At 52.9% G+C, this 16511-nt stretch overlaps 2 protein-coding genes across 18 annotated transcripts in view; one reads left to right on the forward strand and one right to left on the reverse strand.

The window, feature by feature from the left end:
- The window catches only part of PHF21A (PHD finger protein 21A), a 213743-nt gene extending 207048 nt beyond the window's left edge, over positions 1-6695 (forward strand). For all 15 annotated transcript variants that reach the window (XM_064288225.1, XM_010592099.3, XM_023550687.2 and 12 more), the window contains 4 exons: positions 1334-1489; positions 2773-2848; positions 3228-3331; positions 4987-6695. In XM_064288225.1, the coding sequence (XP_064144295.1) occupies positions 1334-1489; positions 2773-2848; positions 3228-3331; positions 4987-5244 (594 nt within the window). In that variant the 3' untranslated portion in view covers positions 5245-6695. The remainder of the gene's footprint in view (positions 1-1333; positions 1490-2772; positions 2849-3227; positions 3332-4986) is intronic.
- Positions 6696-10679: 3984 nt separating this feature from the next.
- LARGE2 (LARGE xylosyl- and glucuronyltransferase 2) lies at positions 10680-16177 on the reverse strand. 3 transcript variants are annotated; one of them, XM_023550688.2, is made up of 14 exons: positions 16068-16177; positions 15882-15982; positions 15449-15531; positions 14446-14569; positions 14050-14221; positions 13830-13934; positions 13257-13369; positions 13057-13182; positions 12820-12975; positions 12566-12726; positions 11878-12156; positions 11412-11561; positions 11130-11325; positions 10680-10889 (listed from the first exon to the last, which is right to left on the reverse strand). In XM_023550688.2, the coding sequence occupies exons 1-14, from the start codon at positions 16159-16161 to the stop codon at positions 10680-10682; spliced, it is 2070 nt and encodes a 689-aa protein (XP_023406456.2). In that variant the 5' UTR covers positions 16162-16177. The 3 variants fall into 3 exon arrangements, with proteins under 3 accessions (XP_023406456.2, XP_064144289.1, XP_064144288.1); XM_064288219.1 differs by having other exon boundaries at positions 12566-12975; XM_064288218.1 differs by having other exon boundaries at positions 12566-13182.
- Positions 16178-16511: the final 334 nt, after the last annotated feature.

Raw genomic sequence — 16511 nt, forward strand, 5'->3', positions numbered from 1 at the left:
GCCGCATTCTCCTGAAATACCTTTCATATTACTGAGTATCTTTTTTACTGCCAGAGGTAACATTTCCTTATTAAGAAGGATTAGAATCCATCCACACTATGATTACCTTAAAACTGTTGGCAGGCCCTTTTTTGTGCTGTCAAACAACCTAGTGAATTACAGAGAAAGTTTCTTTTCCTTTAGAGAGAAATTCTAGGTTCAGGAAGACGTGTTCCTTCAGTGGTGGTGAATTTGTATGGTAGCCGTGAAGACCTGGGCAATGCTTTCTGTATCATTGCTTCCTGGGCAAAGCTTCTGTACCAGACCTTCTGACAGAAGAGCCTAGAAACCTAAAACAATGCATTGGAAGTGAAAAAGGATGTAATCCAGGTGGTGAAGTTGACTGGCTGGGTAACCTCTGGCGTGTCCCATCAGTCTTCCCTTCCCTTGATGTTCTCATCTGTGGCATTAATTCTGTTCAGAGAACCGGCCGGGGATTGACTTTCTGGAAAGGGCCTCTTTAAAAGCTCATTTCCTTTCTGAGTTCTCCTCTCCAAATTTTAAGTGGCTCTGCTTTTTTCTGATGGTGCCTTCTGTTCAGAGAGCTTCAGCAGACTTATCTGAGTATAAAACCGTCACTGATGGGGGAAGGAGAAAGACAGGCAGAGTGGACTGGGGCTGCTCTTCTTTTTCCATCTGGTGAAGTATTTTACGGGGAGGAATTAAGCCTCTCAGAATCAACAGTCCATTGAACAGCAAATGCCAAATACTGATTTTTAAGAGGACATTATCAGCTGTTACTCTGGTGTTTTGAATTCTTCGTGTTAGAAAGCCCATATGAGTTTAATTTGCACCTGAGTTAATCCTTTCCCATTTGAGCTTTCACTCTATTTCTCCTCCCTGAGCAAGCAAGGGGTTTAGTAAGTCTCCATTTCTGCCCTGTCTTCTTTCCCAATCCTTCTGAACTCCCCCCACAATGATAGATAATGAGAATTGTTTATATCACATTGCAGAATATTTCGATAATGGGTTTAAGTGTCTTTATACTTTCTGATTTTTTAGTTGAACTCTACTAAAATATAATCAATGCTGAGCTCTCACCTGTAAAGTTAATTTTTTCCTAAGTGATCTCAGAGCTTTCTGTAAACTCTGCTTTAAAATTAAGAAAACTGTTCCCACTCCGGGAACTTTGGCTATGAGGAGTGGGTGGGAGCTTGTGCCACTGGTAATGCCTGCTTTTCTTGCCATGGCAGCTGATTGTCCTAAAACATTTACATGCGTCCAGGATGCACATGTCAGCATTGAAACTTTGCCTTTTTTGCCCTTTCTTTTACCTTTCATCTCCATTTCATAGGGTGATATCCACGAGGATTTTTGCAGCGTTTGCAGAAAAAGTGGCCAGTTGCTGATGTGTGACACGTGTTCCCGTGTGTATCACCTGGACTGCTTAGACCCTCCTCTGAAAACAATTCCCAAGGGCATGTGGATCTGTCCCAGATGTCAGGACCAGGTACTGTGGCTTAGACACGGGAGGGGCTGAAGAGAAGGAAAGACAGCGTGGTCAGGTGGAATTCTGTTCTCTCAGCTCTGGGAGTGGTGGAGGCTCTTCTGTCTCCTGTGGTCCTTCTCCTGCCGGCATCGTCCCTGTTCACGCACACTGCTCTCAATATAGCATTGGTTCCCTCAGAAGTTCTCCGCCCAGTCCAGGAGGCAGGGACTCTGTGCACGGGTGGAGAGACCCTGCCTGCTTCCTTTTGTTTAAAAAGACTCTTCTCCTTACCTTGATCCTGAAAAGTCCGTAAGACTTTCTGCCTCCTTTTCTAAAATTGATTCAAACTGAATATATGGTTCTGAAACTCTAATTTGGAAATAAAATCCTTAAAGGAAAGTCCTAAATTGATCATTTAATTTAGATGACAGCAGTTTCATTTTTAACCTCTGTTGGTATCAGGCTTAGAGAGCTGTAAATGGCTGTCTTGGTATTTCCCAGACTTGAGAAGCAAACATTAACTATCCTGGTGTTTTCCCTCCTTCTCTGCTTAGTTCCTGATCTCTTTTTTCTCAACTGTCCCTGTGTCTTTGTTTTTATTATAAGTTGTCTCGAGTCTTTTTTGAAAGTAGGCAAAATACAAAAAATAAATAAGCCCAGTAGCTCAGTAAGCTGTGGGATCTTGCTTGCTTCTTAGGAATCCTGACTTGAGAGAATTCTAGTTTTCCCTTTTTCATCCTGTCACCTTCCTACCTCCGTGACACAGTAGAGACAGTCCTTTGTTCTCTTCCTGATGCTTCTTTGTGACCCCCTGGTAGTTTTCTAGACAGGGCCTGGATTATATGTTAGTATTTGTAACTGATACTTAACTTCCTTGGTCAAGCTGTCTGAGGAACGTATAAAGCTAAAATTGAGCCAGGCAGTCCATGTCAGGTCAGGGATGAAATGCCAATGGCTGCTGCCATCTTCCTGACTTGTAGCTTTGTTGTTGGTGGTTCTAACTGTCGGGAGGGGTTGGAGTCGTGTGACACATATGAGACAATGATAAGATGAACTTCTTGGGGATGCTCAGACGAGTCCCAGCCTCTTCTAAGCCTGGGCTCAAGTGGCCTGGATTTCCTGCCACTCATTTTCCCAGGCTGATATCTGGAACTTTGTAGTCCAGAAACTATAGACCACAGTTCTACAGCACAACTACCTTAAGTCCTTCCATTTTATCTGCCATAGACACCGTTGTTTGCTGTGTACATAGCGGGAGGTATGTTTATGCCGCTTGTCAAAGTAAAATTCTAATATCTTTTCAGATGCTGAAAAAAGAAGAAGCGATTCCATGGCCTGGAACTTTAGCAATTGTTCATTCCTATATTGCCTACAAAGCAGGTAAAAAATTACCCATATTCCTTTTTTTGTAAGGCTCCCTTTGTTTTAAAAAAAAAAAAAAATACTGGAAGGCAATATTTGTTTTGTTTTCAAAAGGAAATTAAAGTGAAAAGCTTTTTACCGAATGAAGTGGAAAGCTCGTTCAGCACTTTCTTAGGGAGGAAAACTGAGAGTGATGCATAAATCCTGGCCCAAGCCACTGGGCGTTTTCTTATTAGCACCTTTACTTATAAAGAGGGAACACCAGGGGCAGGCAGGTCCCATGCACTGGCTTAGAACTCAGGGAGCTTTCGGGAAAAATATCTTCTTGGGTAAACATTCTGAGCACAGGGGCCCTTACAAAGAATTTATTGTTAAGAACTATTCCTATTTTTTCCAGCAAAAGAAGAAGAGAAACAGAAGTTACTTAAATGGAGTTCAGATTTAAAACAAGAACGAGAACAACTAGAGCAGAAGGTGAAACAGCTCAGCAATTCTATAAGTGTAAGTAAACCTCCTGCCTTTAGTATAATACATAGATGTACAGATGCGTAGATGTACAGCTTTCCCTGTACGCGCCGTGTGTCTCTTGGTGGCGCAAACAGTTAAAGCACTTGTCAGTAACTGAAATGTGCTTGGAAGAAAGACCTGGTGATCTGCTCCTGAAAGGTCACAGCCTTTTAAACCCTACAGTGCACCATTCTACTCACCATACATGGAGTTGTCATGAGTCGGAATCTACTTGATGGTGACTGGTTTATGACGTAACAGAACATGTGGCTCCTCAGGGCTAATGCAGGTCTTTCAGTTAATTGCCATGATTGACTTGGGCAGGTGCCAAGTTTGTCTTCCAGTTAGAGTTCCACCTTCAGGGGCAGGTGGCCGTTGGTATATACATGGCACCTTAGCCAAGCTCTGAGACGAGACATCCTTTTGCTTTGATCTGAGAGAGAATGGTGCCCTAGTGGTTAAGAGCTACGGTTGCTAACCAAAAGGTCAGCAGTTCGAATCCACCAAGCACTCCTTGGAAACCCTGTGGGGCAGGTCTGCTCTATCCTATAGGGCCGCTATGAGTCAGAATCAACTCTACGGCATTGGGTTTTTTTGGTTTTTTAGGTTGAAGAGAGGAAGTGGCAGCTACAAACTGTTCCTTATTTCAGTATAGTGTAGTTGCCACTCCCGTGTTTGGAAGGAGTGTAGAGCCTTGCCTGATGCTGGGCAAACACAGACCAGGTCCCCTCATGTGATTCTGGCTAGGCACCCAAGCTAGTGGGTCCCTCCCTTTCTTCCACACCATCTGATTGCACTCACAGGTTTTCTCGACCAATCTGAGAACGAGGGGTTTCTAGAAACAAGTATTGCCAAGTAAATAACTGCCCAGCGTGACCTTTCCAGGTGGGAAGGAAGGTTGTATCAGCAGCAGGGATACACAGGCTCTTCCTGAGAGTATAAGTTTTCTGTTGAGTAGGTCACCCTTGTTGGTGTAAGGTGGCCTCAGCCCTCACAGGCACCAGGTGGTGCCTTGGGCTTGGTGACAATTGACTGCCCCACTCACCTGCTTTCTCTTCCTCACTATACCTACCTGTGGCATGTAGGTTTAACATCTCTGTACCTAAAGCAGAAGCCAGCAGTGTGGGAGGCCAAGGGACAAGGCTACAAGCCCGTGACTGAGCAGAAGGGCTCTGTTTGCTGCAGTCTCTTGACCTTGCGCTGACCTTGATTCTCCTAAGCCTCACTGGTCTGCTCCTAAATTCTCACGGACTGAATGATCCCCAGTAGGCCCTCAGATTGGATCCAGACATCACTGGATTCCAGTCCTGAAGGCCACCCATTAGCATGGCAGAACCATACCAAAACCTGCCCAAACCAGCCTCAGGGCGGCTATGGGAACTTTTCTTTCCTACTTTTTTTTTTTCCAATGACTTATTTTTTGGTAACACGGTGATGATGAGAGTGTGGTTTTGTAGCATTTTAAGTCCTGGTGTCAGATGGAGTTGGCTTTTAAACCACTCACTTGCTTCCATTCTTGCCTCTTGGGCCTCCTCCCTCCCTTGGGCAGCAGCACCCACTCTAGGGTCCTTTTACATGGGTGGGGGGCTCCTCCCTAAGGGCCGCCAGGCCAGCCAGCTCAGTGCCCCTGCCCTCCTTCTTCGCTGCAGAAATGCATGGAAATGAAGAACACCATCCTGGCCCGGCAGAAGGAAATGCACAGCTCCCTGGAAAAGGTAAAACAGCTGATCCGCCTCATCCACGGCATCGACCTCTCCAGACCTGTAGACTCTGAGGTCACTGTGGGGGCCCTCTCCAATGGCCCGGACTGCACCCCCCCTGCCAACGCCGCCACCTCCACGCCGGCCCCCTCGCCCTCCTCCCAGAGCTGCACAGCGAACTGTAACCAGGGGGAAGAGACGAAATAACAGCCCCGCTAGGAGAAGCCACGGGACCCCGGCGGCAGGGAGCAGCAGAATACTGAAGACTCTAGAGAAGCAAAGCCGGATTTCTTCTGGAAAGTACAGAATTCTTTTGGTTCTTTGGTTCCAGAGAGAGAGAAGATGCTTGTGCCAGGTGGCACCAGAGTTTGCCAATTGATCCTTCTTATTCTGTGTGTACATGCAAAGATTGGACCATGTTACATGAAATAGTGCCAGCTGGAGGTTCTTTGCCAGCACCATGCCAAGTGAAATAATATATTTACTCTCTCTATTATACACCAGTGTGTGCCTGCAGCAGCCTCCACAGCCACGATGGGTTTGTTTTTGTTTTGTTGGGTGGGGAGCAGGGACGGGCGGAGGGAGGAGAGCAGGTTTCAGATCCTTATTTGCCGAGCCGTTTGTTTAGGTGAGAAGACAAGTCCAAAGAGTGTGTGGGCTTTCCTGTTTCTAAACGTTCACTACTATAAAACCAAAAAAAAAGGAAATTGAGATTGAACCAATTCCAGTGCCCAGAAGAGGTATGGGGAGGGGACGGGAGGGGGCAAAGGATGGGGAAAGTATATCAGAAGCAGTATTTAATATTGTCTGGGGTGGGGTGGGGTGTAGTGCAAAGGAGAGATGTACCCCAAGAATAGCCACAAGGTCTTCTCCCAGAGCACGCCGCTCCCCGCCACGGGTGCCCCCCACTCCCGAAGCCTTGCGCTCGCACGCCCCTTCCCTCCTTGGTGGAGTGGCGCGCATCCCTGTGGATCACCTGGTCACCTTCCCTCTCTGAGAACAAGTAGAGAGGGGGCTGCCGCTGCCCTCACTCGAGGTGGGGAAGAAGGGTGTGTGTGTCGAGGAAGGAAGAAAGGTGGATCAGTGATTTTACTTGAAAACAAGCTCCATCCCTTTTCTATATTTATAAGAAGAGAAGATCCTGAGGGAAGCAGCACGCGACCCAGGTGTGTGTGAATTGAATGGAGACGTTTTGGTTTTTTTTCCCCCCTCTTAATTTTTGTTTTTGTTCTTTTTTTCTTTAAACAAAGTTTTATTTTGTTGTTTATTTTACTTTTTTGGTAACAAAAACTAAACTAAGGAATAGAAAAGCTGTTTTTCAGGCTGACAGTCCAGTTAAGGGTAGTTGAGACCTTGCATGGTAGAATAGGAATCCTAGTGTCAGTGAGGTCCAGTGAGTCTTTGTGAGTCCTTGTGTCATCGTTTGGGGCACTGTTTTTTTTTATGCAAGGGCAAAAATCTTTGTATCTGGGGAAAAAAACAACAACAACAACTTTTTTTTAAATTAAAAAGGAAAATAAAAGATACTGAGGTCTTCCTAGTGTTACTTAAATTAAGATCAAGGTAAGAAACATTGTAAAAAAAAAAAAATTACAAAAGTGCTATTTGTTTCCTAAAAACAGTGATTTCTATTAAAAAGGTGTCAGAACTGGAGAAAATCTGTGTAGTTATAATTTTTTAGCACAGAACCTGCTGATCATGATGACATTTTGCTGTGTTTGTGTCTCAAGACTGGTGGGCTAGTCTCCGTGATTGGTGATCCCTACAGACAGCTGCAGCCCCCAGTGCAGGTGGAGGGGGGCTCTTCTCACCCACCTCCCCCTCAGAAAAGACTGTCCTCTCTTCTTGGTGCAGGGATCTTGTCTCCTTCTCCTATTTTTGAAGCCCAAATGGAGTGTGGATGGTAACAGAGGCCCTACCCATTGTCTCCTCAGCCAGTGGATTTCGCTAGAGCAGATGGCTGGTGCCTAGATAAGATCTCTTCCTTTGGTGCTGCTCTCGGTCTTTCAGCCACCAGCATTATGAGTGCCTGGGGACAGCTTGGAGGGAACTGGGCTGTAAGCTCGGGTGCCCATGCACCCTGGCCTTTTCGGGGAGGGGGGGGCGGCAGGCTGGCTGCAGCAGCCCTTGGTGCTTAGAAAGAACAAAGGAGGAGTGAGTTGTCCTGAGGGTACACAATGTCTCAGAGATAGAGAGCCCCAGGGTGGCCTTCGTGTCTGTCTTGACTTTGAAGAGAGGTCAGACTCTCCAGCCACTTCCTCTGCCTGCTGGCTCCAGGGCACCAGGGTTGGAATTTACTCCACTTTGCCTACCCGCAAGCTGCCTGGGTGATCTTTGGCTAGAATCTCTGCGCTTGCCTTTGCTTGGTCCATCGTGGCCACTTCCTTCTTGAGAAAACCAGGGTTGTGAAAGGCTCAGACCATTTCTAACATCTTGCCTTGTGGGAAGTAAGCTGTGTCAGATGTGTGCTCCCGCTGGAGGCCTTTGCTGCTCATTGTCTGCCCCTGGCTGGCAGAGGCTCTGTGCCTCAGCCTGACTGCAGCATCTCTCCCAAGCCCACCCCCACCCCAGCAATGGGAGAGCGTAGGGGTGCTGAAAACGTCCCATTCACTTCTCCCCTGCCAAGTTAGGCCCAAAGAGACAAAGATGGACCCTGAAAGCAAATGCAACAGAGGAAGACCCTTTCTAGAGTAAAACATGTCTCATTCATACCAGCCATTTCCATACCTCTTCCTGGGAATGTTAGAAGAGGGAATTAAGAGTTTGGCTGGACAGGCCTCCAAGCCTGGCCCTGGTGCCAGCTTGGATGAGGGGGACAGAGAGGAGCGTCCCTCTCATTCAGGTGCTGTGCCTCAGCAGATGCCTGGACTGGATGGAGGAGGAGTTGGCGGTGGTTCAGAGACCAGCCGCGCGTTGCACACCCGTTCTCGGGCTCTCGCGTTGACTTGTCTGGGCCCATAGGCTGGGGCTTGCCAGACAGTACCTATCTTTTCTTGAAAGAACTTGGATAGCTATCATCAGCAGAGGCCTTTGCTCGGAGAGGAGCTGATTTAGGATTCTCAGGGGTGGGGGGTGCGGCTAGGAGTTGACCAGTGTTTTGTCTGCTGCTGTGAGCAATCAAAACATGGCCTTGCCTTATGCTAGGACTGGTTGAGATACGGATTCTTCCCCAAGATCAGATGTAAAAGATTTTGTAACTCGGCTAACACAGAGTACAAGATGCAACCCTGCCCCCAACCCCACATTCTGGACTCTAATTCCAACACTGCGTTACTGCAAAGACAAGGCCCTGGTCACTCAATCTCCTGCTGCTTCACTGCCCACCCGAGAGAAGAGCCCCCCTCTGCCTCCCCACAGCTGGGATGGCTGCCACCACCTGAGACACATGCTCGTGACACCCCCACCCTGGCGGCCTCCAGCTCCTTCCTCCTTCGCTTCTGCTTCTCTTATAGCCCCAGAGTTTAGCCACTCTTCAGAGTTCCTGGGGCGGGGCAGGGGGGAGGGCAGAAGATTAAGTGCTGGACTGCTAGCTAAAAGGTTGAACCCACCCAGAGGTACCTTGGAAGATAGGCCCAGGGATCTGCTTCTAAAAGGTCACAGCCTTGAAAACCCTGTGGAGCAGTTCTACTCTGCACATATGGAGTCGCCACGAGTTGGGATCGACAGCAACCAGCCAGATGCCTCTGGTGCCAGCCAGACACCTGAGACCAGCTGACTTTCCTTCAGCCGCTTCGGACGCCTGGGAGAGGCAGGGTTGGGAAGAGGCTGCCCACAGGACCCTTGACTAGGAGTCTCCTTTGTTGGTGCCGTGGGTTAGGCTGCACCAGGCCCTGGAGCAGTGAGGTCATGTTGCTGTCATCTTCTCTTTATTCTTGCTGCCTGCAGGCCCTTGTTCTTTGTGAAGCCTGCTGAGTCTTGTCTCACCTCCACTGAGCTCACCCAGAGTCTGTTCCTTCCTTGTCAGGCCCTCTGGGGCAAGCCTGCTGCTGGCATCTGGCAGGGAGACCCAGCTTGGGGCCGTCCCACTGGAGCCTCCCCTGTGTGGGGCCTGCCTCTAGAGCCTACGACCCAGCCACAGGTAGCCTCCAGCCGCACCATCCGAGTGCCCGCTTTCCCTGCAGGCCTGACCTTCTGTCCTACTTTACCCACACTCTCTGGAGTTCCTGGCTTAGGCTCCGTGGGCTATGTGAATAGGTTTGCACACAGCTCCCTCCAGCCTAGTCCCTCCCTCCACGGCTCTCTGCGGGAGGGCAACCATGTTTCCAGATCACCAAGCCTGCATGTGCTGTAGCCTCTGCAGCCATCTCTGATACTTCTTCTCTGGGGGGCCACATCTCCGACCCACGACCCCTAACTCACCGGCACTCTAAGTGGTATCTCCCTTCACTCCCTTTTAGGGTGTGGTCGTTATTATCTATCCAAAGGGCTTAATTTAGGAGCTTCTTACCCCAGGGGCAAAAAGCTCTTTGGTTCCTGGGACCGATGGGACCCAGGTACCTTTTCCAGGCCCTGGGTTTCCAGATCCCGTGGTTGATGTTGGATGAGACAGCTTAGCTCTGGGTAGATGACTATGCCTCACCCCACCCCTCAGCTGGGCACACTTGGCAGGAAACAGGCATCTCATTCTTGCCCTGACTTACAGCCTATCAATGTCAGCTCCTCTCCCAGGAGGGAGCGCTGGGCACCTGGCAAGATTTCTCTCTGGCCCTCCCACCAGCTAAGTGGGGGGAGGTAAGCTGAGGGTACCCCCCTTCCAGAGAGCCAGGGTGAGAACTCTTAAAAATAGCTCGTCAAGGGAGGGCTCCCTCCCAGGCCCTTCCTCCCTGAGGACACCACGCTGACCCACAGCAGCCTTCGGCCCCTGCCCCCTAGCCCCACCTCCCCCCCCCCCCACCCTTTGTGGTTCCATCCTCAGCCCAGGGTCTGCTGCGGTCAGGCAGGGCAGGACAGGGCAGGCCAGAGGTCAGCCAGCTCTGAGGAGGAAAGAGCCAGCCAGCCCCAACCCTGTCTCTTTTGTCCACGCCCTTTGTGATTTCAGTCTTGGTAGAACTTGTATTTGGAATTTTGTGCTTCAAAGTTTTTGTTCGGTTTTGTTTTGAGGGGGCGGGGGGATTACAGAGCAGCTGATCAATTTGTATTTATTTATTTTAACATTTTACTAAATAAAGCCAAATAAAGTTTCTCAGCCTCATGGTGTTGGGTTTGGGGCAGGGAGGGTGGGCAGGACAACTCCAGTGCCAGCCTCTGTCTACCCTCGGCTCACGCTGTTAGGAGGGATTCAGCTGGGCTTCGCCCCTCCTGTGACACGAGCCAGCACGTAGCATGCCCCGGAGAGCCCTTGATCCCCAAAACCAAGAGGAAAGTAAAAGGAATTTTTTAAAATTTTAATTACAAAAAAGAGGTGTCAAGAGTTGAGATGGGGGAACCAGCCCCAAACCAGGTGGGGAAGGGGGAGACTAGACCCCAGTCGGAAAGTAGCAGCAAGGGGAGGACCCCAGGACCCACCCACAGATGCTCCCCTAAGCCGTTCCCACAGAAACCTTAAATAATTTAAATAGCAATCACAGTGGGAGGGGTTAGGGTGGGGGGCGAGGCTGCCCTGAGCCAAAGCAAGGGCCTGGGGAGCTCCAGCCTCTGGAGGGTCATGTGGAGCTTCGGGACCGCTGCAGGGCAGTGAGGTATTTGAGGGCAGCAGCCCCATAGTGGCGGGACAAGTCCTGGTGGAACTCATCCTTGAGGGCATGCAGGCAGTCACGATAGGCGGGGCTGGAGCGGAAGCGGGAGATGTCCAGGCTTGGCGCGTGGGGCATGTGAATGGTGAAGGCCTCGGGCAGCACCAGGAACTCATATTCCTGCAGGGGTGGGGCAGAGGAACAGTTAGCGTTGAGCTGGGGGGAAGACTGCAGCTCTGTGTGACGGGGAACCCATGGGAGTCAAAACAAGGGCCAAAAGACAAATGATTCTAGTTAGACAAAGGAGAATTTTCTAGAGGTGCAGCCCAGTGGAACAGTGTGCCCCACAGAGATGGAGTGAGTTCCCTTTACCTGGAGGCGTCCAAATCAAAGCTGGAGGCAGCAAGGGGGCCTCCTCACCTGTGCGTCCAGCTCCACAATGTGGGCCACCTTGTTCCAGCCAAAGCCCACAAAGCGAGAGTCATAGCGGGGACATTCGCGTGGCACCACCACATACGGCTCGTAGTCAGCTGCCCACTGCACTTGGTATGGGGCCTGAGCCTCCCGCCAGCGGGCATAGTCTGTGGGCGTGTGACCCTGGGGCCACACGTCGTACCTGTGGAGGAGGACAGGACAGGAAGCCCGTGGGTCCTAGAGGCCAGTGTGGGGAAACACAGCTGGCAGAGCAGTGGTCTGTCCTACCTGAAGGTGTGCAGAGAGCCGGCATCCAGCAAGGCCAGCAGTTCAGCCTTAGAAGTGGGGAAGCTGAGGCGGTAGTGCAGACTCTCGAATGCTGGCACAACTAGAGCCGTCTTCCGCTGGCTGCTTAGATCCAACTGCTCGATGGAGGCCCTGAGGAGGGAGCATCCATGAACAGGAGAGAGGAGGACTGTGCCTCCAGCTCTGGGCCCTTCCTGCAAAGGACATCTCACCCTTGATGCCCAGTATAAGACAGACAGGTGAAGTAGATCCCAGCCTCCTCTACTCTCCTGAGACAGTCCAGCGAAACTATGTGGACCGCCCCTCCTCGACCCTAATACTCCACTTTACAGATGACACTGAGGCCCAGAAAGGAGCAGGGACGTACATGCCTGAGGTCACAGGTGCACCCCCACCCCACCCACATCCACCCCACATGCTATCCCTCTCACTCCCTCCTTAGGCCCACCTGAGGTAGTTGTAGAGGGAGTAGGCAGGCAGGAAGTCAATGTCACTGAGGAAGACATGGGACGTCCGGGCCTGGGCCAAGGCCACATTGCGAAGATGGTTGACAGGGTAGAGGGGACCCTCACGGTACACCACATGGTAGGCCACGTTGCTCCGAGCAGAGAGCACCTTCGAGGCCTCCACAAAACGCAGGAACTGCTGGGCCTCTGCGTCTGTCAGGTACAAGGCCAGGCTCATGGGGCCTGGCCAGTGGCTGCACAGGGCTTCCAGCATCTGCAGCCTGGGACGAGGGGGGTGGTCAGCCCAGCTCAGCCTCTCTCGCACAGGAGCCCAGGAGAGGGCTGGCAACCCCCCTAAGTTAACTGCCGTGGGCACCCCCTTAGATGACTTACTGAGCACCTAGCAAGCCCCTTCGACCTGGGTCTTGCTTAATCTTCACAACTAGCCCACAAGGTGAGTACTTTCTCATCCGACAGATGAGAAAACGGAAGGCCAGAGATACTAAGACTTGCCCACAGTCCCGTGGCTAGTGACGGACAGTTCTGGGTATCTGAATGACTCCAAAGCCCAAGCTCGCTCCACCATATCCTGTGTCTCCAGCTCCTGGGACCCCTCGAGGGACAGGCAGTGAGTGCTCTTCCTCGTACTGGCCCACGCTGCGTGCCCTGGGGCTCCCTCAGCACCCTCACCGGTCCACGGAGAGCTGTGCTACCAGGGTGACATCATGGAGCTCGGACGGCAACAGGTCGAGGGGCAGGAAGGTGAGGTGCACGCGGTGCACAGTGAGCCGCTGCTGCTGGAACTCAAAGCAGGCATCTTCTTCGTCCAGGTGGGCCAAGGCCCGCTGCCGCTGGGGGGCGAGGGAGGAGGAGCCGAGCTGGGGCCTGCCAGAGGAGAGAAGGGCAGGGCCTTCCCAAGACCAGGGAAGGGGGCTCTGTCTCACCTGCTCGGCCTGAGGTGGGGGTTGGCTGGGGCACCCGAAGAGTTCTCTGCGCAGCAGGTTCCCGTCATACTCCAGGAAGGTCAGGTGGAGGTTGCGGAAGAATTCCACGTCCTTGTTCTTCACCCGCAGCTTCTTTGGCGAGTTCCAGTGGATCACCTGGGCCCGGGGAGGGTGTCGGTGGGGTGGGGGCAGGGAGCAGGAGTCCCTCATCTCCCCCCAGCCCCCTGGCCCACTCACCTTGAGGTCTGATGCCTCAGAGTAGCAGCGCTCCGCCAGTGTGTGGTCCGACAGCTGCACGTTCCAGAGACAGGGCAGGAGCAGGACCAGCCCTGGGTGCTCCTTGATTACGGCGTTGAAGATGTCCTGGGCAGGGACAGTTGTCACACGTCTGGCCCCACGCCTGCCCCCCCCCCACCCTCCCAAAGGTTCCCCCAGACCTGGTCGGCCAGAGAGGTGGAGGACAGGGTGAGGAGCAGCCGCCGAGCTGTCACCTTCCACATCTGCTCCCACCCAGCCTGCCGAAGCCGGTCCAGCCACAGCAGGATGACGCCTGCGGATGGGGAGAGGTTGTTATGCCCACCCAGGGACAACCCAGCTCCTGGGGGCCAGGACTCATGAAGGTGTCTCTAGAATGTTTATTTTTTGACTTACTGGTATTTTCTGACTGTTCAGACATGAGCATGGACTACCTCTGTAAATAGTCAATCTTCTTGGGGATTGATGGGGAGCACCTCCCCAGCCATATTCTCGCACTCTGTGATCCCAAGGTCGATACGATCATCCCCATTTAACACATGAGGAAAACTGAGGCTCAGAGGGACCAAGCAACTTGGCCAAAGTCATGCAGCATGTAGAGTCAAGGTTGGAACTGTTTTCTGGCTATTCATCCAGTGTTCTTTTCACAACACTATTCTTCCCGGGGGGGAATGAGGGGTGTTCCTAGCATTCTGTGCCCTGCCCAGCCCCTGGGGCCTGCAGACCAGCAGCCCACCCCTCCTGCCTGCCCCCACCTGTGTTAAATCCTCTGCCCAAGGCAGGCCAGGGCCTGTGATTCTTCCAGAGGTTGCCCAGGTACCAGTTGCTCTGGTTCTCCACAAGACCAATCATCTGCTTGTCTGAGAGGGGAAGGCGTGAGGAAGCTGCCTGAAGCTGCCACAGGACCTTGGCAGAGGGAGTCCCAGACAGGCCAGGGAGGGGGGCTGGCTGGGGTGAGGGTCCCAGGCCTCTCACCAGAAAAGTGAGCAAAGAATGCCCAGAGTTCCGCGATGTCAGAGGCGAAGGTCACATCCGTGTCAAGGACAATGACACGGGCCAGGTCAGGGGGCAGGGCATCAGGCAGCACTAGCTTCAGGAGCCCATAGAGGCCAGAGTAGTGCGTGTTGGGGATCCATGAGACCTGGGACTGTGGGGGTGAAGGGCAAGCCGTGAGGTTAGAGCAGAGATGTGCCATGAAGTGCCAGTATACACTCTGGGGGGAATGGGAAGGAGGGGCAAACCCCAAGTGGGGTGAGGGATCTGGGTTTTGGCAGATGGGATGGGGGCGTTCCAGGCAGCTCTGACCACTGGAGGAGGAAGAAGAGGAAAGGACACGGAGGAGGAGGAGAGCAGAAGGATCAGGGCTCCTGCCTGGAACTTGCTGGTGTTGTAGAAGCTGACCCGAACGGCAGGCACCATCCACGTGTGGAAAAGAGTCTCCAGGATGTTTCTGGCCACTTCATCAGTCACCAAGTGGAGGTGCAGAGGATTTTTCCTTTGAGGTGGACAGGGGATGAAGTCTGGGGGCCCCAGCAGGAACAGCATGGCCAGCCTCCACCCCGAGGGGCTCAGAGGTGGAAGCACTGTCTTCTGCAGGGCATGTCCATCCCCAGCTCAGCAGTTTCACCACCACCCTTCAAGGGAGGAAGAGGACACTGTCCCCATTTCACAGATGGGGAAGTTGAGGCTCTGAGACCCAGAGACTTGCCTAAGACTCTGTGCCTTTCCCCACCTCTAACCTTCCTCAGGAAACCCTGGTGGCATAGCGGTTAAGAGCTACGTCTGCTAACCAAAAGGTCAGCAGTTCGAATCCACCAGGCGCTCCTTGGAAACTCTATGGGTCGATTCTACTCTGTCCTATAGGGTCATTATGAGTCGGAATCGACTGGATGGCAACGGGTTTGGTTTTTGGTTTGGTTAACCCTCCTCAACCAGGGGCAGATTATGCAATAGGCAAGGAAGCAGGGGCTTACTTGTGCTTACTTACTAACCTGTAGTAAACAAGTTCACATGGGCTTCACTGCATCAAAGATGTGAAAAACACATGAAATTGTTCACTAGATGTGGTGAAAAAACATGAAATTGTTCACTACAAATTAGCTAGTAAGCACAAGTAAGCCCGTGCTTACCTTGCTCACTGGATCATCCATCCCTGTCAGAGACTGTAAATGTGAAAAGAGGCTTTGATTCTGTAGGAAGGTGCTGTGGGGCTGGGAGAGAGACAGATGCCAGCCATACCTAGAAGCAGAGTCTTTGATGTGGTGGAAAAATGTGAAATTGTTCATTACAGATGATCTGGTAAGCAAGGTAAGCTCCATGCTTACCTTGCCTATTGGCTAAGCCGCCCCAGTCCCCCACTGACACCTGGCTGTACCTGTAGAAGAGCATGGACTTCACCAAGGTGACGACATCTCGGCTGGAGTTATAGCCTGCACACACGATGGCCACATGCAAAAGCTGGGGAAGGGACACCGAGGGAGGTCGGCAGCCATCCCCCTCCTCCGTCCACTAAAGGGTGAGGACACCTGGTTGAGCTGGCTGAGCCTAGAGCAATGGTAGCCCTGCTCCAGGGTCAGAGCTAGGGAAGAGGGAGCGAGGGCAGGAGTCCACCCCCCTCACTTCACAAACGGGGAAACTGAGGCTGGGAGCAGGAGAGGTGGAAACTTTAGGCTCCTCCAGCTGGCTGGTCAATGCCCGAGCCGACACCAGGTGTTGTGATTCCCACAGTGGTCAGGCTGGGCCCAGGTGGCCGGGGTAGGGACGCGGCGCCCTCGGGGCTCCCGCCACCAGGGGCCGCGCGCACCTACCTCGCACTTCGGCAGCAGCGACCGCAGCGGGAGGCAGGCCGAGCGATTGTGGTCCCTCGTCAGCTCTCCGTCGAGTGAAGCAGCCCCGCGGAGCCGCCCGTCTGTGGGGACACGTGGCGTCAGCGGATAGGGCCTGGACGCCGGGCCCCGGGCCCGCCGTTCAACGTCCCTTCTCGCCGCGCTCACATTCCAGGTCCCCGCCGAACAGGAAGAATCCGACCGCCAACAGCAGCAACAGCGCGGCGGCCCCCAGAGCCCGGGGGCGCCCTCGGGGCAGCATGGCCTCCGGCGGGGACGCTCAGGACGGGGCGCGCCCCGGTGCTGCGAGCTCCATCGCGGGCCCTGGTGAGCGAGCAGGGGGAGAGGAGGGTCAGCCTTGGGCGGCAGGGCCCGACAGCCGCCTGTCCTCGCTCCGGCGCAGAGTAGCCACACTCACCTGCTCCAGAGGCCCGAGCCCCGGCCCTGCTCCTCCCGAGGCCTGCGGGGTGCCAGGAGGGGGGCGAGGCGCGGACTAGCCTTGTCCCAGCAAGAGCCGACCCCGCCCCCAACCTGGGCTCGGGTTTCACCTCCGCTTGGCTGAGCCCAAAGGGGCGGGGAGACAGACCCCCCGGGGGACTGGATCCGCCCCTG

Source organism: Loxodonta africana, chromosome 7 (assembly GCF_030014295.1).
Source record: "Loxodonta africana isolate mLoxAfr1 chromosome 7, mLoxAfr1.hap2, whole genome shotgun sequence".
Lineage (NCBI taxonomy): Eukaryota > Metazoa > Chordata > Mammalia > Proboscidea > Elephantidae > Loxodonta > Loxodonta africana.